This window comes from Bradysia coprophila, chromosome II (genome assembly GCF_014529535.1).
Source record: "Bradysia coprophila strain Holo2 chromosome II, BU_Bcop_v1, whole genome shotgun sequence".
Classification (NCBI taxonomy): domain Eukaryota; kingdom Metazoa; phylum Arthropoda; class Insecta; order Diptera; family Sciaridae; genus Bradysia; species Bradysia coprophila.
The window spans coordinates 6,759,643-6,783,396 of NC_050735.1; the positions used below are offsets into that span (position 1 = coordinate 6,759,643).

At 34.9% G+C, this 23,754-nt stretch overlaps 2 protein-coding genes across 2 annotated transcripts; one reads left to right on the forward strand and one right to left on the reverse strand.

Annotated features, from left to right (window-relative positions):
- The first annotated feature begins 1,936 nt into the window (after positions 1–1,936).
- LOC119069726 lies at positions 1,937–23,093 on the forward strand. The gene is made up of 4 exons (XM_037173854.1): positions 1,937–2,160; positions 7,236–7,451; positions 20,246–22,605; positions 22,666–23,093. Exons 2-4 carry the CDS (start codon positions 7,449–7,451, stop codon positions 22,766–22,768), a joined length of 2,466 nt encoding a protein of 821 aa, XP_037029749.1. The 5' UTR covers positions 1,937–2,160; positions 7,236–7,448; the 3' UTR covers positions 22,769–23,093.
- LOC119074238 lies at positions 17,823–19,924 on the reverse strand. The gene is made up of 4 exons (XM_037180265.1): positions 19,734–19,924; positions 19,432–19,670; positions 19,212–19,366; positions 17,823–18,016 (listed from the first exon to the last, which is right to left on the reverse strand). The coding sequence occupies exons 1-4, from the start codon at positions 19,872–19,874 to the stop codon at positions 17,823–17,825; spliced, it is 729 nt and encodes a 242-aa protein (XP_037036160.1). The 5' UTR covers positions 19,875–19,924.
- Positions 23,094–23,754: the final 661 nt, after the last annotated feature.

Sequence of the window (23,754 nt, forward strand, 5' to 3'; positions counted from 1 at the left end):
TAACAAAATTGAAGTACAAGATTTTACGTGTTACGTGTTTCATTTTCATTTACATTGCCTAATCACGTAAAGCATTGTACTTACGAGGTTCCAAGTTGTTATTTGACAAGTGGGGAATACAGCCCTCCCCTTCGGGTCGGGCTGTAACACCCCACTTATCAAATACACAACTTGGAACCTCGGAAGTAATATACTATGAAATTAATCGATTAAAAATACTTTGATCGATAGAAGTAATAGACCCGATAATAATACTGGTCATATGTTTGCCGTCTGCAACAGCTTTAATGTTCAAACTAAAGTACAACATTTTTGTCGATTTTATGCTGAAAATAGATCGATATATATTGGGAAGTTGGGCACCTATCTTGGTATAAATAAATTGGTGTTTATCTTTTGGTAACCATAAATTTTGTAGTAGAAAGTCCTGATTCATCATTACGAAAAGTGCTTAAAGTGCAATATCACGGAAACAGTGACAGTCCGTGGAAATGTTGAATAAGGTTGTCTCTAAAAGAGTTAGTCTGGTAACATCCCTAATTATTTATCTCACGATCAAATCGCTTTTTTTCATTCAAGAATCGCCATTTCATCATTTGTCCCATTACATAGGTATCTAATGTAGCGGCACGAACAGGACACTCTGTGTCCAGCATTTAAAAAATGACGAATAGCGTGAATAGTGGCAGGCCCGTGTGTATCGCTACCGTGATAATCTTGTCGATTTGTTATAAGTTTAACATTGTACGGTGTGACGATTTGAAAAAATGTGTATAAACTCATCCGAACGGAAAAAGACGACAAGATCTTTCCGCACATACCAAACATACCACAAATGTCATTTTTGTCAACAAAATCGATAATATCCTCAACATAAATCAATTCGTCAAATAATATCGGCACGCCTTCATTGCACTCAACTTTCAATTTTCGACTTCCAATTTTTATGAACCACACGAGAAAAAAATAATGTTCAAACGAACATTCATTGTACCGCGACTGCTGGTAAAAAAAAGGTACATATTAAATAGACATGTTGGCTGGGCTGGCTGAACCATCTGAAATGCAGAAGACATATCAAAAATGGGTTACCGAAGATTAATGTCTCAGATATAACAATTTGCATTTATATATGTTTATGATACACACAGAAGACATTTCGATTTTTAATATTAAAATATATTTCTATTAAGGTGTGACAAATTTCGTTTCTTTCTAAACGAATCTCATTTATAAAAAATTTATCACAAATTGATCGTTCGAGCATTATTTACTATTCATTAAATATCAGTAAGTGGATACGAGAGGCAAAAAAAAAAACTCAACGAAAAAAAATCCATTTAAAGTCTTCACATCAATATGGCATTCATAGTCTATGATATGTACACCACATGCATACAAAACAAGCCAATATCTATACTTTATCGAAACACTCACTACGCTCAGCCACACGAAATGATCATAATCATCACCTTATCAAACGATGCAGCAAATTAATAAAATTACTTTTACCTTTTATTACTATTTTTCTTATTAATAAATTTCTTTCGTCAGTCGATTTTTTCTTATATTTCTATCTCCTCTCCGTATACACATATTTTTCATTGAACATTATAGACGACCAATAACGTATGTATAATATCTGTTATATATAGTTATATAGTGTGCAATGTCTGTTCATATCTATCGTGCTCTACACATACTTCCGATTAATTCGCGAAAAATACAACCGCCAAGCAACAAATCGTTTATCATCTTAACCTTAAGGAAAGCGAAAGAGTGTGGAGAAAACAGTCAATGGAATGTAAAATGCAATCACATCGATTCACCAATATATAGATACGCATATATACAATGGCCGGTAAAGTAAAATTTAAAAAGAAAAAAAAACTACAACAACGAGCTTCATCAGTATTTATTCATGGTGTCTCAAAGTCAGTTTAGTATTACTGGAGTGGTGATGTGGTTTTTTTAAATGTACGAAAGAAAAAAAATTCATTCACAGTTTCTGACTAAAGTAACTCAACCAGCCAGTCAGTCGGTCTTAATCGATGGAACAACAAACATATAACCTGTGCGGTAAAATTTAACAGACGCGAACACCATATAAATCTGCAAATAATTTTAAAAAAAGTTTAGTTAAGTGAGTTCTTCTCCTTGGTAATACCTCAGTTTATTTTATCGAATTATTTTTCAAATCAATCACATCACAAATCTGAAACAAAAAATAAATTCAATCTATTGGTTGACCCTTTAAATGGTTGAAGTGATTATTTGAAGAAGAAGAAGGAAAAAAATAAATAAATAAACCGAAGAAACTTTTCATGCGCTTATGATCATGAGACAATCACGATTAAAAAAAGAAAAAAAAATTTCTAAAAAATATTTAACAAGTAAAAGTGAATCGAATAACCTTATGTATAAAGTGAAATTGAAAAAAAAAATATAGTTCAACGTCTTTTGAAGTTGAAGTTGGATTTTAAACGCTTTGATACGTGTATCCAAAGCATGTATAATGTTTTATAAATGTTGATAGATTAAAATGAATTTACATTTTAAATGTGATTCATATGGAAGTTCTTTTTGAATATTTTCTGTTAATGCACCTTTATACATATATGCTTTTTTAATGGTTCTCGAAATTAATTTCGCTTTTCACGTATAGCACTGAGCTCTAAATGACGACATTCATTTTTGATAACATAACGAAGTTATGTATGATGGCTGAATGGTTTGGATGCCGACAATAATTTGAGTTATATTATTTAATAAGTTCGATAGCAGTGCACAATTTACAAATTGATGAGTAACATTCCGAGAGGGTAACGACTTTTTATGTTTTGGCAATTTATGTTGTTTGTCCCATCTCATTACTCAATGTTATGGTAGACTTTATAAAGTAATCATTTCTAACGAAATTCTTAATAAAGACATAAGTGCTGGCATTTCACTACATTAGTATCGAATATTTTACTACTTTCGTTCTAAGTATGCTCAAAATATTGATATATAAAATCTATTACTTCATTACTTTTAACATAAGTTTTTAAATATAAGCCGGTGTTAAGCAGAGATTATTCCTTATTTTTATCGCCGCTCGGGCGGTAACAGATTAATAATAACCTTAAATCGGACTTAACTCTATTATTATTAAAAGCCTGCCCAGCCAGCCGTTCTATGTAATACTATCAAAGTCTCTTCTAAAAGACTACCTAGCAAGTGTTTGTAAATGTCTTCTTTTACAAAGACTTCACATCCTGAGACAGCACTAATGTTTATTAATTGTAAGGACTACAATTTTGAGCATTTGCTCTTTACTTCTGACTTCTTGTTGCCAAAGGACGTTGTCAATCTGCAACGTTAGAAGTACCACCACTGAGAATTCTCAGTTGATTCGAATCAATTCCCGGTATATGCCACATAATTGTCCGAAACCTTATAAATGGTGGCTTGCAACGCATTTCAAGCAAAAGTGGTACTCTCAATAGAGTACTGAAACTTGACAGTGCTCCATACAAAATTTTACACTGTAACAAGAGTGGGGATAATATTTCATACAAAATAGTACTCTATTTGGCAGCTGTCATTCATAGCACTTTTGCTTGAAGTGCGTTGTGGCTATTCATTAGTAATGCTGCGTATAAGTAACATTTTTATTAATTCTTTACAGCTTGAGTAATGAGTCCTCCAGGTCCAGAGTCATAGTATCACCTAGATTTTGTAGTAATTCGCAATTTGTCAGTTTTGTCGATATGAAATTATAATTATTTAATTCGTCTGTTTCAGCAAGAACGAATTTCTAACTAGAATATCCGTTTAAAAACTAGCTCGATTATAATAACAATAAACATAAAACTAATAAAATACAAGGTAGGCACAGCATTCACAACGAACTCAATTTTATAAAGATTTCATCATTCACAAAATGCAAATAACACACTTCTGTTATCACCAACTCAAGGTAGAACCTAAGCAGCATAAAGCCATATTATACAGAAAATGTGCTTGAACATTGAATCTGAAAAGGTGGTAACGCACATGAACTATTTAAATTGATTGTTTTTCACTTTCGTAATCATCGAATGCTTACATCTGAAACGTGTATACACAATTGACCTCATTCTGAGTCTTCTTCAGAATTTTTTTGTTATTTTTTCCACAATTTATATTCATCCGAAATATTGTTCAGAAATTCCAAAATGATATTTATATTTGTCAATTAACATAATAAATGGGCGTCCTTCACTACCTATTTTAGATAACAGACAACTTGAAATATGTTATAGACACATAACGTTTACTCATCTTGCATGGAGCGAGAGAGCCCAATGCACAACCAGATATACCATCAGTTCAAGGTTAAAATAGATAGATATTCAATGTTAACCCGCACTATATTCACATTATGGTAGGTTATACACATCTCAGATTAAAATTAATTTTTAGAATAAAAATTTACATATCATGGAATTTCGTATATATACAGAATTCATATATGGGATATGGGGTCCATAATTAGTTGAGGCTTCTTTTCAGAGTTTCCATCATTTCAATAAGACCTGCTACGTCATGGTAGATGAATTGAAATTTTAAATTATAGGCGATGAACATTGCACTTCGCTACACTATTATAAGCAGAAAACTGAAATGATTCTTGCCAACCGAAAATATAATGAAATTTTATCTATCGAATGAAAGATAAAATTGAGATCTGTCTGATTCCAGTTGGAGTCTCACTCCTCACAAAAAAAAACTTTTTCCTCGAGTGCTCGAGTTGCATAAAGAGCTGAAATTTTCCGTGTGGTGGTAAAAATTATTTTCCTAACGCTGGAGGCGAGTTCTGGAATCGTCGTTAAAAAATACTTTCAGCGTAAGTTAGGCACACCATTTTTGCTAAACGACGTCGGAAATACATGACGCAGTCGCGATATTTTAAAACTAGTTAGGAATAGTGTTCTTGAACAACTTAAAAATTTTATTTTTTTGATATGTGCGGTGTAGGCCATAAGACAGTTGCGTTTTATTGACAATTGAGCAAATGACATTTCTAGTGGGTAAAGTGCAGCACTTTTTAATCCGTGTGGAGAAAATAGAACTTTTCTCACTTGAACTGTCATTTTTTTATGTTTTTAAAAATGGTATGATTAATTGATGTTGTTTGGTTCGTGGAGAAAAACGCTAAATAACATCTCGCACATATAAAAAACGTTGTGTTCACACCTCTGGGAGAAATAGAAAATTCCAATCATCGCTCTTGTTTGAATTGCCTATTTGCTCCGCTCGATTAATAAATAACTACTTTCGATGATAATTTTACCACGACATGTTAAATCCGCCAGCAAACCAACTGAATACCTAAATGCAGAAAGGGACATGTCCAACCATGGCCACTTTTAAGCGTGTATTTTACACATTGTGTGTAAAAACTTTTTAAAAGTGTGTATTTTACACACTTTTATGTTTGCACAAAAAATTTGTAATTACACACTTTTTTCCAAAACTGAGAATTGATTTTCACATAAAAAAGACCAGCCACTGTGAGCTTGAACCAACTTTTAGTCAAAGTATTTACACATGAGATTTTTTTCCTGGAATTGGTCTATTAGGGCCCCACTATTATTGCTATGAAGAAAATAAATTATCACAGCCGGATCTTTTTTCAATTTCGACCAATTTTGTGGTATAAAGCGACCTTCATGAACTCTGACTCCTACTAAACACTTGTGAGTGAAGTTTTTTTATGACCAAGTCAACCTGTTTTATTTAGTCGTATCCCGTGCTTTTCTAATGAAACCGTACAAGCTCAATTTCATAAGAAAATATTGGCAATTTACCTGTTTAAGGGTATTAAATTCGCGATAATCGTAAAAAAAAGTCCAAAAAAATTTGCAACCGATTCCAGGGGCGCATGTATTTTCTGAAAGATATTGAGCCTTAATAAAATTTTCTAGAACAAACTACGCCGAAAAAATAGGTCTCCGGGCAGCGCAACGATCATTTGTACAAAATTACATAATACATTGAATAGTAAAAGACAAATAGATGTATAACTATAGCCGCCTACTCTAACCAAAGTAATTTTCAATTTGTACAAATTAGGTCTGCGCAGCCCGGAGACCCATTTTTTCTGCATAGTTTGTTCTAGAATATATTATTGAGGCTCAATATCTTTCAAAAAAAGCGCCCCTGGAATCTGTTGCAACTTTTTTTGTACTGAAAGTGTCTGGAGTCGATTTTAACTTTTTATCCAGACCGAATTACTACTTGCAACAACTCAACATTTTCCAACAATAAAGACTCCACAAACTATTTTTTTTAAGTTAATATAAACTTGCACGGGCGATTTTTGTGAAAAATTTCGAGTTTTCGTACATGCCTCCAGAACCTATGGATCATTTCAAAAAGAAAATATTTTTCCCAGAATATATAAGATCCTATATTCGCCTATGTCCGATTTTTTTTAGGAATTTTTGAGTTGAAAAACCACTTTTTTAGAGTAAATCACATGCAATTTTTTCATGTAATAGCTCATTTTAAAGGTATTTGAAAGGGTCGTGCAGCAAGACTCGTGCTGACAGTTTTCAATAAATTACAAAATTCGTAAAAAAAGATTAAAGTGTTTCATTACAAAATAAAAACGTTTTTGGTAATTTCAGAAAAAGTGTGTAATCGCAAAAAGGTAATTACACACTTTTTTGTAGGGCATTTAAAAAAAAGTGTGTAAAAAGTCAAAAACCTTAAAAGTGGCCATGTAGTCCAACTAGTGAATTTTAGGGAAAATGAAATTTCATTGATTTGACTTCGTTTCCAATAGTCTGACAACTTCAATTGAATTTTTTTGATACTTCAGAATGAAGCTGAATTAATGCAGTTTCATTTTTCTTTATTCACATGTTTCCTTATGACTTTGAATCCATAGATCGCCTCCGGCAATCCTTTGGCATGTCGCAGAATTATTGTACAGTGCTACTCAGTGATTAACGTTTTTTTTTTTTTTTTGGGCACACGATCTAGTTTAGTTTAAACTTAATTGTGGTTGTACGTATGTTTAGTGCCCCCATTCCTGGCATGAGAAGATGATGCGTACAATGTAACACAAATTGATGTCACATTAGGTGGAAAAATTACTTACCAATCATTCATTCATTGACAGCGAATAAAAAATCCAACTTCAGTGATGAGACTAAAATTATTTTGAATTCTGCATCTCAACGAATAATATTGAATAATTTCAGCGCTTATTTGAAAACCGGCCATAAATAATTAAATATTTAAAGAGTGAATGTTAAATTAGAAGAATAAATAGAAAAAAAGAAAACATTTTATTAGATCTGTACATGAATTTCACTGTGGATTAATTAGAGCTTGGCAGATTTTTTTTTCAACCTATCGTCTGTGAAATTGAGCGTCATAATACAACACGACAGTTTCTACAAGATAGAAACAAAATGGTAAGTGAATAATTAATTTTTTTTTCTTTTACTTTAATTTAATTTATTTGCAGCAATTTGTTGTCTTATTAATTAGCGTGTACTGATGTTATGCACGGTTGTTTGAACACAGAATGTATTGTAGTTTGTTGTTTTTTAATTTTTTTTAATGTAAATTGAACATCAATGTAAAGTTTAAATGTCTTTTACCGGGTTTCATAACTATTAAATTATCATCAATCATCACTCTTGTGTTACCACCCATCATCAAAATATTTAAACAACAAAAATTGCAAAGACTTCTTTACCATTTATTTAAACCAACTCTCACTTTCTTTTTATTTATATGACATGAGACGAACAGGTCTGCAGCAAATATACGTGTGTGTATTATAAAAAATGATTCGTTCGTATATTTATATGCAAACAAAACTGATGATTGTACACCGTGAATAAATTAAAGTCTTGCCGATATAAATCTTTTGTGTCATCGAGAAGTTGAAAAAAGGTTAACAATTTTTTTTTATATTCGCAATGTGCAGATTATGTTTCATAAAACGCATATCATGAGAGTGAATTTTCAGCGAAAAATTTGTTTAACAAAAAATTGTGCAAAATCTACATCTCGAAAGTTTCTTCACGCCGATGATTTAGAATTTACATATTACATTTAACTTGTACACGAACCAATGAATACTCACAGCACAGGTGTAGCTAAACAGTGCAGATTGAAGGAATCATAAATAATAACTCTTTCTAATAAATTCGAACGTTGGTCCTGTAAAAAACATTTCAACGAATGAGGAAAAATCCGACCAATAGTCACGATTTGTGTCAACAATTCCGAAAATTCCACTTTACACTATTTGATTTGTATGAAAGATTATACCAGAAAATAAATACTGTTTTCATGTGTCGGGGCCGAAAATGAGGGAGTTTCGATATTTTTCTCAGGTTTTCGACCCCTTACATGAAATAGTCATTTGTGTACCTGTTTTGGACGATTGATTTTAGGCAATTTCGCGGATTGTAGGCCGAACGAAGTGAGGTCTACAAGCGAAAGTGCCTTAAATCAACCGTCCCAAACAGGTGCACATGTGAGTTTTCATGCAGAGGGCCGGAAACCCGAGAAAATTCGAAAAATTGCCCTCATTTTCGGCCCCGAAGCATGAAATTTTTTTTGTGTATCTGTTTTGGACGATTGATTTTAGGCACTTTCGCATGTAGCCCTCACTTCGTTCGGGCTACAACAAGCGAAATTGCCTAAAAACAATCGTCCAAAACAGATACACAAATAACTATTTTTTGATACCAACATTGAAAAATGATACTTTCGCCCCGCATATGAGGGGCGAAAGTAAAAAAATGCATCCCACGGGGAGAAAGTACTTAACGAAGAGCGAACGCAACTGAACGAACAGCGAAAGTGACTGACGTCACAGAAAATGAGAGAAATGAGTCGAGTTGTCAACAAAATCCGCTCATATTATGCAGAATACTTTGATCAAAATTGTAAAACACTGTGCGCCAGTGTTCTTATTGAAATTAGCATACAAAGTTGATACTTTTTGTTACTGAATGATTTGTTAGTTATATCTTAATTTTTGTGTGTGTTATTGTTGTGATGGCTAAATTATTAAATTTTTCATATACCAGGGGGCTGCCGCCCCCTGGACCCCCGCATTTTCTGGCTAAATGCCTTTTTTTTCAACATTTTGTTGCGATGTTTGCGATACGTATCAATTTTCAATGTTGGTATCAAAAAAAATAGTATGAACGACTCGGGGCAAAAATAAAAAAATTCAACCTGTGCGATTAGAGCCCTTGCCTTCGGCGCGGGCTCCAACTCTCGCACACGGTTGAATTTTTTTACTTTCGCCCCTGTCATTCAATGTACTATTTCCTCTGCAAAAAGCATGTATTACAGTGACGAAATGTAGTTGTCATTCACACTAGAATTAGTACTGCCAATTACATAATTCAGCATAGCACTAGTGTCGAAAAGTACAACTAGGCTACCTTTTTGAATCTTTCACTGGCGGAAAGCATTTCAGTAGTTTTACTTTAGGATCTTTTACTTCATTTTATCTAAGTATTTCCCAGATATTGACTTCAAATCTTTTACATCAGTTCTCTAAGCCTACTTTTTGATATGTAAGATCGCACTAGTCAGAGCTTGTCGTTCATTCCCACGGGCTGGACACTCTGTGAATAGCAGCATTTAAAAAATGAAGAATAGCATGAATAGTGTTTATTCCTGAAATTGTTATGGATAACAGATCACATAGCCGTTCGTAACAGTTTGACAAATTCCATAACTTCCACAAAATCTACAGACTTATTGACTTATGTTACTAAGCTAAACTTTTTAGATTAAAAGTACTAATTTTAGTGCATGAAGACTGTAAGACATGAGAAACTATAGATTTAAATTTGGAATGGAAATAAGATTTTAAGACTGCAAGACATGAGAAACTAAATTGATATTTGGAAATAAAATTTTAGTTGCAAGCGCCCGAATGAGATTTGAACACCAGACCTCTTGGGTATAAGGCAAGCGTTCTGCGATCGCTTCAAATCATTCGGCTTCAAATCTCATTCGGGCACTTACAACAAAAATTCTCATGTCTTGCAAGTTCTCGTGCACTAAAATTATTTCAAACAAAATGTTCGGATTAACTGAAGCAATACAACATTCGAAATAAAAGTACTAAATTTCTAGGTTCTGAAAGAATAGGTTACGAATGCAGCTGGCAGCAAAATTTGAACAGTTCAGTGAATTTTCCATGTTAATATTTTGACACGCAGAGCATCTTCGTCTAAGTCGATGGAGGAGTCAATGTTGGCAGAGGTTGATAATGGTCAGATATCATTAGATATCTGGACTCCCAATGAAACACAACTTTGCACCTTCCAGTGTTTATTGAGAAGTGAAGAATCTTTTCCGTCTTCAACTAAGGCTACTACTTTATCATCGAGTTCATTTAGACCACTATGTTCCATCACTGTGCATAAGTTATTATAAATTGAACTCCAACAGTCAATATAAAATTTACGATCCCAGCTAAATTACGTAGAACAACACAAACTGATCGCACCACTTTCATCTCAATCTAGTACTTCGATTATAGCTCAACCATTTTTTGTCTCAATTTTTAAATATAACATTTGTGCGAAAGAGCGTGACACAATATATGTGCGGCTTTACCATTATAGCGTAACACTGTTCTAAGCAGTAATATTCATGGGTCAAAGAATATGAGAAGAGTGTCTGCTAATAAGAAGAGAAAATCTACCGGTTCTGTTCAGCATTCCAATTTATTTTCGAGACAGGTCAATGTCTAGGTAGTCTGATCTACTTTTCTATTGTTTTGCAACTAATATCTAATCTCCCTACTGTTTCTTAACTAAGATGTTGATGTTATGGAATTAAATGCTAGTCTGCCAGTTGTAGATGGTCATTTAGAATTGGTTTCAGAATTACAAAAATATTTAATCCTTAAGTGATCAACTTTACTTTTCAAACAATTTGTTTTCATCGATTTACCACATTTCTCACGAAATTCTTGTATGCATTAAGTCGTATATACATGCAATGCAATCAGTGTTATACAAAATGCACTTGTTCATCAAAACATTTAATGTTCAGGTCTCATAAATAATATTTTTTATGGAGAATTTTTTTATATTGTGCACCGCTGATGGCTTATATGTACACAACAAATATTACGAATAAATTGTTGGTATTGTAATTCCAATAAAATATAATAAAATGTTCGGCTTATGTCGTTATACCGTTCAAATAAATACTGTACCATGTATATATATGAATATATAGATGCATACCACACAGCATTAAAATACATGATTAAAAATACGTGATGTGATATGCAATTCATATCTTTTCTCTTTTCATTTTCATTGGATAACGTTGCAACTTTCACAAAAATTTATTATTATTGTTATATTATACGCGTAGGTCCACTCTTTGATGATGAATCGTAAACACCGATAAATACATTTTACCATTATCTGCATATAAACATCGGTCTTTTCACAGTTTTATTAACGATGATTCATAAAATCACCTGTGATAGGAAACAGGTGATTGATTTGTTCCAAGAAGGCGAACATCCTGCAAATAGTGGTATAGACACTATATATGTTAATGATTATGGACGCTATGTTATCGACAATATCGTCAAAAATGAGCTCTGGGTTAAATACGGTTTCCACTCAACAAAAAGTACTCCGTGTGAGAGTAGTTAGACAGTGAGCTGTCAAGTAAACAACCCAAAAATTGAAAAAAATCCAATTTTGTCTCACACACGGAGTACATTTTGATAAGTGGAAATCAAGTCTTAGGCGCGTTAGCTGCATATTTGATGCCAACGTGTTCGCCGACAGCTAGGGCTAGAGTGATACAGCCGGCTGAAGACAGCCGGCTTCCATAGAAATATTAGGACTTTTTTCACTGGAAATTCGTACCCGTTTCAGGTAGCTTTGTCTTCAGGTAATTTACATCATATGTCCACGCTGTATTTTTGTATGGAGAACTACAGTTGTGGCAACTATTTTAGGTTATCTGGGTCTGTTTTGTTAGTGTTCCAAGTAAAATACGATTCTTTTACATTTACGGCACAACACCGAATCTATTCAAAATCACCCGATTAGAACTTTGACCTAAAGGCTCGAATCTGGAAGATAATTTAAATAAAAGAACCTGACCTGAACCCGATACCTAGTACTATTATATTCGGGTTTCGAGCTTTGGTTCTATATGTAACAACATTCAAGTTAATTAAGTCTGGTCACGTATAAGGCTCGGAACATGTCAGATCTACCTGAAATCTGAAGATCAATAAAAACTCAGGTTACATCAGGTCAGACTTCAGATATCTGGGATTTTTTCAAGTATACCCCAAAACTGTCCAGATTTACGTGATTTTTTTTTCTGGACTACAGATTTCCGGTAAATTCAGGTCAGTTCAGTTCAGCGCTTCAGTCCCAGATATTTTCAAGTCAACGTGAATTTCAGTTTCAGATCAAGGGAAACGTGACCTGTTCCACGTAAATAGCTTTTATGTGATATAGGAAGGAGGGATGTAACGATACACGGTCAATTTTCTTGCTTCGGTCGGTCGGTCTCCTATTGAGGAAAATTTTTCAAGTCCAACTAACAGTTTCACACAAAAAATGTAGATCAAAGAAATTTCGTTGAAATCAATTTTTTTTTAAACATCAAGTGCTTCTAAGTATACCAGCAAAATTTAGTATCGTACATTCGCTGGAGAAAAATTTGCCATTAAATTAACGCGACATCGTTGTATATTAAGCTGTGTCGTCGTTTTCTCAGCAATTTTTTTTTATTACCATGTTGATGTGACACATTAGTCAATACTCAATTCAATTTGCATTTTCGCATAAGTAAACACACCTCATCACACCAATTCTCTGTTGTTTTTTTATATGCATAAAATAATAGCGGGTAACATCTTATACCTCATGCAATAAAAGGTAAAAAAAATCTATTCATAACTTTCTACAAATAAAGATGTAACTATATCCACCTAAGGTGAGGTGTATCTATCAGCTTCCGATCGTGAATATAATTAAATAGTTTTATGTAAGACTTGTAAATCAGAAATTAATTTGCGATGGAAAAAGGTTTGCTGAATTTTAAATTATAGAGATTGTCGCAGAAGTGTAAATTGATTTTTGAATTTCGCAATGCATATGGTTAATAAACTACAATTTGAGCTTTATTAATTACGCCATTTAAATTGAATCTTCAATTAAGTTGCCGACAACGAGTGACTAACAACCTTAGTTTGATAGATTTAGATGCTGGTAATTGGATAATAGAAGTACCTAAGATTTTATCTTCTTTTATCACTAATATCAGAGCCTAGTTTTGAGAATGGAAACTCATTACATTCTCGAAATAAATTGGCAAGAATTTAAACTACAGTTAAGTATGGTTTCCACTTAATAACAAGTACTCCGTGAGAGAGCCGTCAAGCTGATAAGTAAACAAAGCAAAATATGTAACAGATACAGTAAAATTTCAGTATGAATTTTCTTCAGCTGTTTTTCGGCTGATCCACACAAACAATCCAAACTGTTTATATATTCGGTTTTACCACTACCACGCGCGTGAGAGCAGCAGCTTCAACCGTATAAACAGTTTTTGTATGTGTGCATATCAGCTGAAAAACAGCTGAAATATATTTATGCTGAAATTTTACTGCCTCCGACTGTATGATCATGACTCATTTTTGATGATGCTGGGTCTGAATACTCTGAATACTCAAAACTTCGAAATAGTTATTTTCCCAACGCATGCAAAAATGCTTATTTAGCGAATGAGAGGTTTCCAGTTCGAGCCGGAGGCGATCTTTTAGCATAAGTTACGAACCACGTTTTTCCTAAACGATATTAGTCCCGATATTTCAACACTAGTTAGGAAAAAGTCTAAAAAATATTTCGAAAAAAAAAGAATTCGTAATTTTTCGGAGTTTTTGAGAATTAAATTTCCAAAAATACCAATTTTGAGCCTATGCTGAGAGTCAACACAAATTGATGTACAAAGATTTAGTAAATCTAAATGCTGGGATTCATACTTTCGGTTTGTCATGTTTTTTTGTTGTTTTGAAATAATATTTTCCCGTGTGATTCTAAGGCATTTGAGCATAAAAGGAATTTTGTTCCAATACTCGGTTTTGGAGTTGTGTGTGTCCCTAGGTTCACAGTAGATTTTTTCATACAAATTTTTAGTACACAGAAAATTCTCTTCTAAGTTCGTGGACTTCGATTTTCGGGTGACTGTATAAGTCATCTATGCGCCTTCTTTCTGTTCTTTCTGATTCGAGGATGAAAACTATTATTTTTTATCTTCATTTCTTTCATCAATTGGCAACATGCCCCTGACATTTTCTTGTTCAAACTTTACAATACACGATAAAAAGAACAAGAAATTAGACAATACAAAAAAGCAGAGAGAAAATAACGTTTAAAAGCATCAGGCAGGTTTTATTCGTACAACCAAGAACCAAGGCACAAGAAGTTGCATAGAATTACCAGACGGCTGCATCATCTGTTCTTGATAAAGACAATAAGAATAAGCGAGTACAGAGCATTGAGTAATTCTATCTTATAATATATCAAACATACATTTTAAGAAATGAAGTAGAAGATTTTGCGTCATTCTTGAAAAAGTCTGGAACAAATGAAGTACCAGAAGTGTTGATAAGCCTGCCAATAAATGGAACAATTCGAAGGATCGCTCACGTTCTGTTAATTAACACTATTCATGGCAAGTGTGTAATTGTGATTGTAAATTAGTTTCTGAGTTTGAAATTCAATTTATATGCCAGTCGCCGGTGAATTGTTCTGAATAGGTCTCTGAATTTTCGCACAAAATTTAATTGAATTCTCTCCATTTAATGGCACCAATTTTGATATTACAGTCAATTGGTTAATTATTCAATTATTAGAAACGCTTAACACGAAAACAATAAGTGAAATTTAATGCTAAAATTATGTCGAGTTAATTTCATTTTAAAAACTTATAATTTTATTAAAACCCAAAAAGCTGTGTCTGTATAACAACAATCTGTGAAAATATATTTAATATGGATAGCGTAGCGTAGTCTGTTGTGTGTACACACAATTCATTCATTTATCAATAAATATTTTCATTCATAAAGATTATTGTAATAATACCCGTGAGATGGGTGCGTTCAGTTCAGAATACTATGGATGGAGTTACATTTTCGTACGTAACCGTATAATTAAGACAAGATTTTTATAATTTTCTTTTTCGTGCCATTTAAAGTAATTACCGTAATTATATCCGATTGAAATGATATATCTTGAATATATCACATTGCCGTGAATAATTTTTTAAATTAATTGTTTAAATGTGTGTACGGTGTGTGCTGGAAGAAAAAAAACACACTCTACCGCATGAGCATTAATAAACCGAAAGAGAAAATTCATACATCACTTTAAAAGCTCAATTAATTAAACAATTTCAATTGTCTTTAGTACAAATTGCGCTTCATGTATACAAATGAGTCTCAGATTCATTATGAAAGTTCTTGATATAATTATGCAAAACTAGTCTCTTATATATCTCATTCGCTGCTGATGATCCAAACAAAGTTGTAAACTCAAAAGGAGGCACATCTTAAGCAGCTAAAGCTGCTTAACCATCATCCTAGGTTTTCTTCATGAGTTAGATAAATCGTTTGAGAAAAACTTTAATGCAGACACTCTTGCATTACTGACCCAGTGCAGAAACTACAGTTTGCATAATCTATTTAAATTAATCCTTCAATACTTATAATCTACTTTTGGATAGGATCGTTTGGCGATTTTACATAAAAATAAAATTCAATCCATCATCACGGCGACGCTAATCATCTCGGTAGGTAAATTATTTGTATTGAAATCAGCAATAATTATCATTAGATCTAGTGTGTCACCCACCCGCGTTTCTTTCTTTGGATAACCGCTCCATAATTTAGAGTCCTAACCATTAACGACGTTTTACATAGTGACTCCGTTGAAGATTGAAAATGAAAGAGAAAATGGACGCACGAAGGCCATGATTCTTTCTTTTAAAAAATTGACTGAAAATTCTTAATCTTCGGAAAATTGGTTCAAGAAGTTTTACACTAATAGCCGATGCGATTCCTTCGCCATGTAACGGGGTAACGTGGCCATTTATTTAAGATCCGTTCGAACGTCGCAAAAGATTATTTAAAATTTAGATCAATCCACGAAACAATCTATTTGTTCCAAATTTTTAAAGGCAAAACTGTTTTCCTATGACAATTCGTAAAAGGATGAATTCAGTTGAACCGAAGCAAATATTTCACTTTAAAATTATTGAAAGTGTAGTAAAATAGATGGTGTCAAACAATTTGCAATCGACATAGCGATCCCGTGTAATCGATGTACAGCAAATTACCGTAAAAATTTGATGTTTTTTACATTAGATTTAAAAATTAGAAATTTTAATTTTGTGTACGTCAACTTAAACGTATTGAATGGCAAAACAGTAAAGCAATCAATCAGTACCCCGTTGCATGTGAACTTATGACCTTTTTCGAATTTTAGCGCTCACAAAAAACAAACGATTTGTTACACCTCTTGATCTAGTACGTTCAGTACTGCCATTTTGACGTATTGAGAAAGCGAAATGAAAAACATTGTTGATGTTTACAAAATGGTTCGTTGTATTAATGGAATTCTGTAAGTAAGAGTTGGAATCAAAACTCAAATATTTTAATATATCAAATATTTAGTGTTTGATGACGAAATGTTGTGGAATTGATAGGCCTTATCTTTAAGCAGGTAATTTAATTCATAAACATGCATCGAAAGATGCACTGATTGAAATTTTCGAATTCTTTTAGGAAAATGATCCAGCATCAACTGTTTACATTAGATTAGTTTGACGGTCCAAACTTTGGGAAATAGATTTTTGCCTTAGAATCGATGCGTTATGATGATATTTATTGTTGTATAAAAAATCCAAGTGACATAAAGATCTCTGCTGTAAAATGAAATTTTGGTGCCGCACATTGAGACTCTTGGAACATCGAGTGACTTAAAATCTCAAATCGGTCTACTGACCTCGGCCATCAAAAATTTGTTCTGGGACCCCCCTCAACTTTCTTGTGTGAACCTTTTCTCCAAAGAAACCAAAACTCTACGACGCCATCTTGTCGCCGTACCAACGTCGAAGTTGTTGCTATGTTTTGGCACATTTTTCGACATTTCTCAAAAACGCTTCCGACGATTTTTTTGATATGCACATCAATCGATAGGTATTTCCAGTGGCTATCGATTAATGTACATATCAAAAAAATCCATCGACAAATTTTGGAGAAAATCGAGAAAAACTGTCAGAAAAAGCAGTCTTTTGCTATTTGCGGCAGCTCACAGGCTTCTGGCGGCTCTCAAATGTGTTCTATTGGAAGCGCCGACCTCAAAAACCCTTTAGACGCAACTATCACGCCAATCCACTGATTTTACGCGAAATGACAGCTATTTTAACTTTCAAAAATTCCGACTTTGAAGCCACCTAGCGGCCAAGCGACGCATAAAAAAAAATTTGACCCACATTTCCTGAATCAGCATCAAAAGCACTACCGAAATCAATGATAACATCATTAGGTCCGAGGTACGGCCTCAGTCCTAACCTAGGTCCGAACTCGACTTTTTCCCATCTCTCCAACCTAAAAAACACTTCTACCTACTTTTTAGATTTTTAAAAACGACGATGCCCTTCGGGCATCGTTTTTTAGATTGTTGTGAAGTCATGTATTAAGAGCGCAGCGCTTCGCGCTGCGCTTGCAATGAAATCAAGAAGCCAGAACGTCAATTTTTCTTCTTCTTCGGCGGACTTTTACTGCGTTCCCGTTTGCCTTTCTTTTTGTCAAATTTGCCGCTTTTGATTTTCTTTTTGCCACCTAATGCCTTTGATCCGTCGACAGTTGTTGGTTTCGGTTTGGGCGGTGGTTTCGGAACGATTCGAGTGTATAGGTCGTAGTTGAAGTCACAACAGCCTCTGCCTGTAATGAATAGATGAAAATAATATCTTTTTAGGACTAGAGGGTGGCGGCACGAGTGTCCGGACATGTACCAAACGTCGTACACCAATTCTTCTTCTATTCATAAAAAAAATTGTCAATGAAAGAACAATAGATGTCCGGACACTAATGTACACACCCTACAAAAAGTCGGCATCGGGGAATCTAGCAAACGCGATCATAGTATGCGTGTTTTTACTACATGTAACGAAAAGTTATGACTCTGCCAGATTCGCTCCTTAGAAGTGAATCTGGCACACCATCAGATTGTATGGTGTTCCAAATTACCCCACGCCGAAAAGTCAGTCAATGGAAAGATAATGTGCAGTAATCTAAGAAAATAGTACCATGTAGTACGAGCTTCGAAATTTTAATTTTGACACTAGCACTCTCATCCGGGCGGATTTCGCTCGAGTACACTACCAATAACAATTTATCGAGTTTAAACAAACAAAAATTATTTGAAAATCTTACCTGTTGCAGGTAACTTTGTCTACAGTTACAGTATATTACCTGGAGACAAAGTTACCTGCAACAGGTAAGATTTTCAACTCATTTTTGTTAGTAATTGATAGTAATGGCACTCTCTAATCACACTGACACTATCTAATCACACTGACTCTCTCTAATCACACTGACTCTCTCTAATCACACTGACACTCTCTGATCACACTGACACTCTCTGATCACACTGACACTCTCTAATCACACTGACACTCTCTGATCACTCTGACACTCTCTAATCGCACTGACACTCTCTGATCACACTGACACTCTCTGATCACACTGACACTCTCTAATCACACTGACACTCTCTGATCACTCTGACACTCTCTAATCGCACTGACACTCTCTGATCACACTGACACTCTCTGATCAATTTGACACTGACTAAGTGAAGATAGGTTTTATTTTAAATAGTATTCAAAAGGTTAAACTGCGAACCAAAGGGGAAGGCTGTATTCACTCGACAAAAAAAAATTGGGAACACTCGCGTACTGTGTTTTACGTGCTTCACGCTTCAGCAATGTAAATGCAGATTTTATATTGAACAATGTGAATTTAGAATGTAGAATGAAGAACACGCTTGTTGATATGGAAAGTTTATTGATTACTAAGCAGAATAGTCTTAAAATCAACACTATTTTGTCATTCAAATTCGCTGCTTTGAACTTACCATTACAATATTCCTCGCTACATTCAGGACAAGTTAGCACTCTTGATTCCACTACACCAGACTTATTTTTCACTTTTTTGATGGCAGGATTCAATGCGTAATCCCGTTTGTCTTTGAGATCGGTTTTCAATTGAAGTTTCCCCAATTCAATAATCCTTCAATTTGAAGGTGTTCAACAAATTAATTTCTCAATAAATATAAATCGGATTCCCAGTTATACTTGCTGTAATAATCCTCCTCAACTTTCGATTTGGGTCTCAATATTGTCAACATTTTCCAATCGATCGGAACAGCACACAGTTCCATTATGACAACTTGCCGCATTTCCACGGGTATCGGATCTAAATACACGTACGCTCGCTCACGTTCGCCATTATGTCGGCACAAATATTTTATCTCTTTTTTGGGCGTTTTGAATCCCCAGTCTTTGTCTTTGATTTTTATTTCGTCGCTTCGTACCTGGATGAATAACAAATTGGTCGAAATGTAAGTTCTTCACCCAACAAATATTTCCTGAGTCACCTTAATGGGCCGCATCTTGTAGTCTGGAATTCGTTCCTGTAACCGTTTGTATTCTTCTTTTGTGTGAGCAATGGTTTTGGATAGATCCAAAACTGGAACTATTTCCTTCTTCTTACCCAATAGATCGTCGAGTTTGCTCATGTTTTCTATCTGACTTTCACAGCGACTACAACTTAAAATGTTTGTAAATATTGCCGTAATCCCGTTTATCGATAAAACAGAAATTTATGTAGGCTGTTGCCTTGCTAGAAATTAGGGACTTCCTTGACAACGTATTTTGAACCAATTTGAATACAATGCGGTGTGGTTGCTATGGATATTACTGTAATTATTTGACGATTAACATATAGCTTATACCTTTAATTGAATCTATTTCTAGTGCCGGTTTCTCTCGTATCTTTGTAATAAGAAGATCGCCGGCAGAGAAATGTTTTCCCAATTTTCTATTTTTAAAGTTATTTTAACTCAAATTTGATTCGAAAATCTAATTTCATCTTTTCAATTATTTGCAGAAAATTCCTTTTCTACTACTGGTCTGCTGGTCAGTGCTGTGCCATGCAGCATCCGACGAAAAGCCGAAAATCTTCAGGCCAACAGTCACTCGCACACAACTCCGCGTCGCAAAGAGTCTCAATCCTGAAGATATGCAAGAGTTGAATGTGAAGTCCAATAACGGTGGATTTGCAACCATTTTGGTGAAAAAACGTGACGGCAAATCCACAAACATTCCTCCACAAGCCGAAGTTTTCCGATTTCCCGACCAAAACAATAAGCCACAAAATGATACGTACGTACCATCAACGAAACTTGAACGAGTGGATCAATGGCAGCCGATACAAACCAGAAGTCAATTTGCATTTCCAACCACAAAATCACCGTACCGTTTCGCTGAACCTAACAGTCAACAATCGTTGGATTTAATCAACTCATTTATGAAACACGTGGAACAGATTGATACGAAGTCAAGATCTCTCAATTTAGACGCAGAATCGTTAAAAAATGATCGTAGTCCTGTGAACATAGCCGTAGCCAGTACAAAGGTTCCACAAAACGATGCCCAACTGAGAGTTCCAGCACCAGTATTCATAAGTTCAGAGCCAGTTTACGTTAAAGGTGAAAATGTGAAGAGAGGTCGATCAGTGATGTCTTTTGATTCGGATGGTATCCCGGTTGTCCATGGCGTACGAGAACCAGATGACGAACAGGATAAAAAAACGACTTGGAGAAACGCACGCGTTATCAATGGCGAATTAGTTCCATACGAAAAAGGATACAAGCCACCAAAGGCAGAACCATCTCTCGAGTATGGACAATTGGTTTATGTGAAAAGCGACAAAACGAAAGATGCTGGTAAAGGATTTGGTCCATTCACAAAAAGTGATAATTTTGCTGACGATAAGGAACAGGAAAGTGTCGGTCCGTTTAGTGTCGAAGATAATTTGAGGCGTGAACTAGGTGACGGTGAACGATATGACAGTGGGTTCGGACCATTTACCATATACGATAATGCTAAAGTGGCCAATTCAAAACTGATTGGTTACATCAAGAAGATAAATGAAAAAGAAAGGCGACGTGACTACTTTGCGGGTAGATCGTCCAGGAACTATGATGATCCCAGCATCGAAGATTATCAGGATCCCCCTCAAATGCAACGAAGAATGTTACAGAATCCCGGTAATCCAATATACTCAACATCAATGCTGTATTCACCCACACAAAATAAAGCTACACGTGCGTCAGTGCTTGAATATGCTCCAGTGCTGGAATATGCTCATCCCGAACTCGGTGTTCAACAAGCTAAAGCGGTTCCACCAGAGTCACAAAGTCGACAGAAATTCAAGAAAGTTCAATACTACGCTAAGAATGCAAATTTTCCCTATTCAAATGATCCTGCATTGGTCACCTCAGAATATTATCCACCAGAGAAACACTCCTTCAAGAATACGCACACCTACCCATACAATTATGGATATTTACGTAAAGTGAAGGAACAGCCGTTTTACATGAGATTTGCTGAACAAATGCGCGACAGTTTTCAAAATAGTTTTACAACCGTTCATGATCTGACACGCCCCGTCATTGGTCCGTTAATGGAAGCTGGTCATAAAATTTCCAAAAACTTAGGATTCTCTAAGGAAGATGAGGCTCAGGATAAAATTGGAGTTGTTGCAACTAGTTCTGGAATAATGCCTGCTATCGGATTAGTGGCTGGCGGAGCTGCTTTAGGTCTTGGAGCGATGGCTGTTGGAAGAATATTCGAAGGAAATGTATTACGCAGATCTAGTACCGATGACATCTTGGATGCTGAGCATAAAAGAGCTATCGAAGCCGCTACGAATGGGGAAAACGTTTATGTGGTGATGGGACAGGAAAATGAAAATAAGGATGAGTCGAGACGGTTACGCCGATCAATTGACGATTTCAGTCTGTTTCCCGAAAACGCTGGCGCTCAAGTAATACGAGTGAAACGTCGTGGCCAACTTTCAGATGCTTCATACAAAAACGATAAATACGACAACCAACCGGACGTTATCGATGTAATCGATGAAAGCGGTGACTACTCAGTGGACGAAATAGTGCGATTAGCGCGACTATCTGATGAAACAACCGGTGATAATGTGTTGGAAAAGACACATTTCATATCGAAACGCAGCGCAGATAATTCGTGGAACAGAGATGATGTCGGTGCCATGCTACAAGATATCGAACAAGACCTGCCCAGCAATTCAAAGTATGGCTTCGAAGAACAGATTAGGAAAACAGATTGGAGTAATACGCCCTGTGCCAAAAAAGTCTTCTGTGAAGTTATGCTGCAACAAAGTTCCGATGATATGGTTCTGATGGAGAAGAAAATCGATACACTATTGTCAATGTAAGTGTGTTTTAGCAACTCTTGGACTCCAGATTTTAAGTTTTTTTTTGTAATTTTCAGGCTACATCCTTCGGTCAGTGAAAGTCTGTCGGATCACCTGTCGGACATACATACAGCCATTCACAAAAGAGATTGCTCGCCATTTGTTTGCTATCAACATTAGAAACATTCCAATTTCGACCATAATTTTTTTTGGGTATTGTAGAGTTTAGTGCAGTAGGTGTAGATTACAGTAAAGTTGATGTTTTGTGTGAGGTTGAACGATTTTTTTTGTTTGTAAATTTATTTATTTTAGAGTTTAATTAATGATGTTTTTCCCTGTGTAACTGGTTGACCTAAATATTTTGTATTAATCAAATAAGTGAGAACTTTATCAATAAGCATTTTATAATATGTGTTGCGTTCTCGAAATGGAACGTCAGCATCAACATGTAAAAGAACCGATTCCGAAATGCAAAAATAGAGAAAATAAAAACATGAAAAATTGAGAGAATCATTTTTTTCGATGCATTTACAACGGAGAAAGGATTGAAAAAGGTAAGAGCACAGCACTTTAGAGTTGGATGCAACAATGTAGAAAAGACATTACACTTCTATTTGTAAAGGAATATGTGTAATACTAGTATAATACCCTCGGGGCTACTTCAATAGTGATGTTCCCAACCTTATTGAGGTTTCGGCATAAATTAGTAACAACGGTTTTTCTGAACGACGTTGAAAATACGAGACGAAAATGTTTCCCCATACTTGAAGACTGCATACACGACGTATAACTTGTAATACCGTGCAGTCAGAAAGTTGTCGAACATGGGAATAATATAACAATATAATCACAAACAATAGAACAATAGAAGAGATTCTATTGTTCTATTGTTTGGTATTTTATTACCCTATTGTTCACATGTTCGACAACTTTCCGATTGCACGGTATTTAAAAATATTATACAATTTCCAAGGTTAATATAGTGAGGTATGCCATAACCGAATCAGATGTGCGGTGGCACGAATGTTCACTGCAAACGCCATCTCATCCCTTCGTTAAAAGCAAAAAATGGAATAGAAAGTCGGGACATCTGTTGTGAGATAGTGAAAACATTTTGTGAAATACAAGTAAATTCCATGGTAATGGGTAATGGGTGGAGGTGATGC

Bases quoted from the DNA above. Each gene is read 5' to 3' on its own strand.
- LOC119074238 (XM_037180265.1), bottom strand. From the start codon at position 19,874: ATGAGCAAACTCGACGATCTATTGGGTAAGAAGAAGGAAATAGTTCCA. The intron at 19,671-19,733 runs GTGACTCAGGAA...TTATTCATCCAG, and splicing joins ACAAGATGCGGCCCATTAAG to GTACGAAGCGACGAAATAAA. The intron at 19,367-19,431 runs GTATAACTGGGA...TTCAAATTGAAG, and splicing joins GAGGAGGATTATTACAGCAA to GATTATTGAATTGGGGAAAC.
- LOC119069726 (XM_037173854.1), top strand. The intron at 22,606-22,665 runs GTAAGTGTGTTT...TGTAATTTTCAG, and splicing joins ATCGATACACTATTGTCAAT to GCTACATCCTTCGGTCAGTG.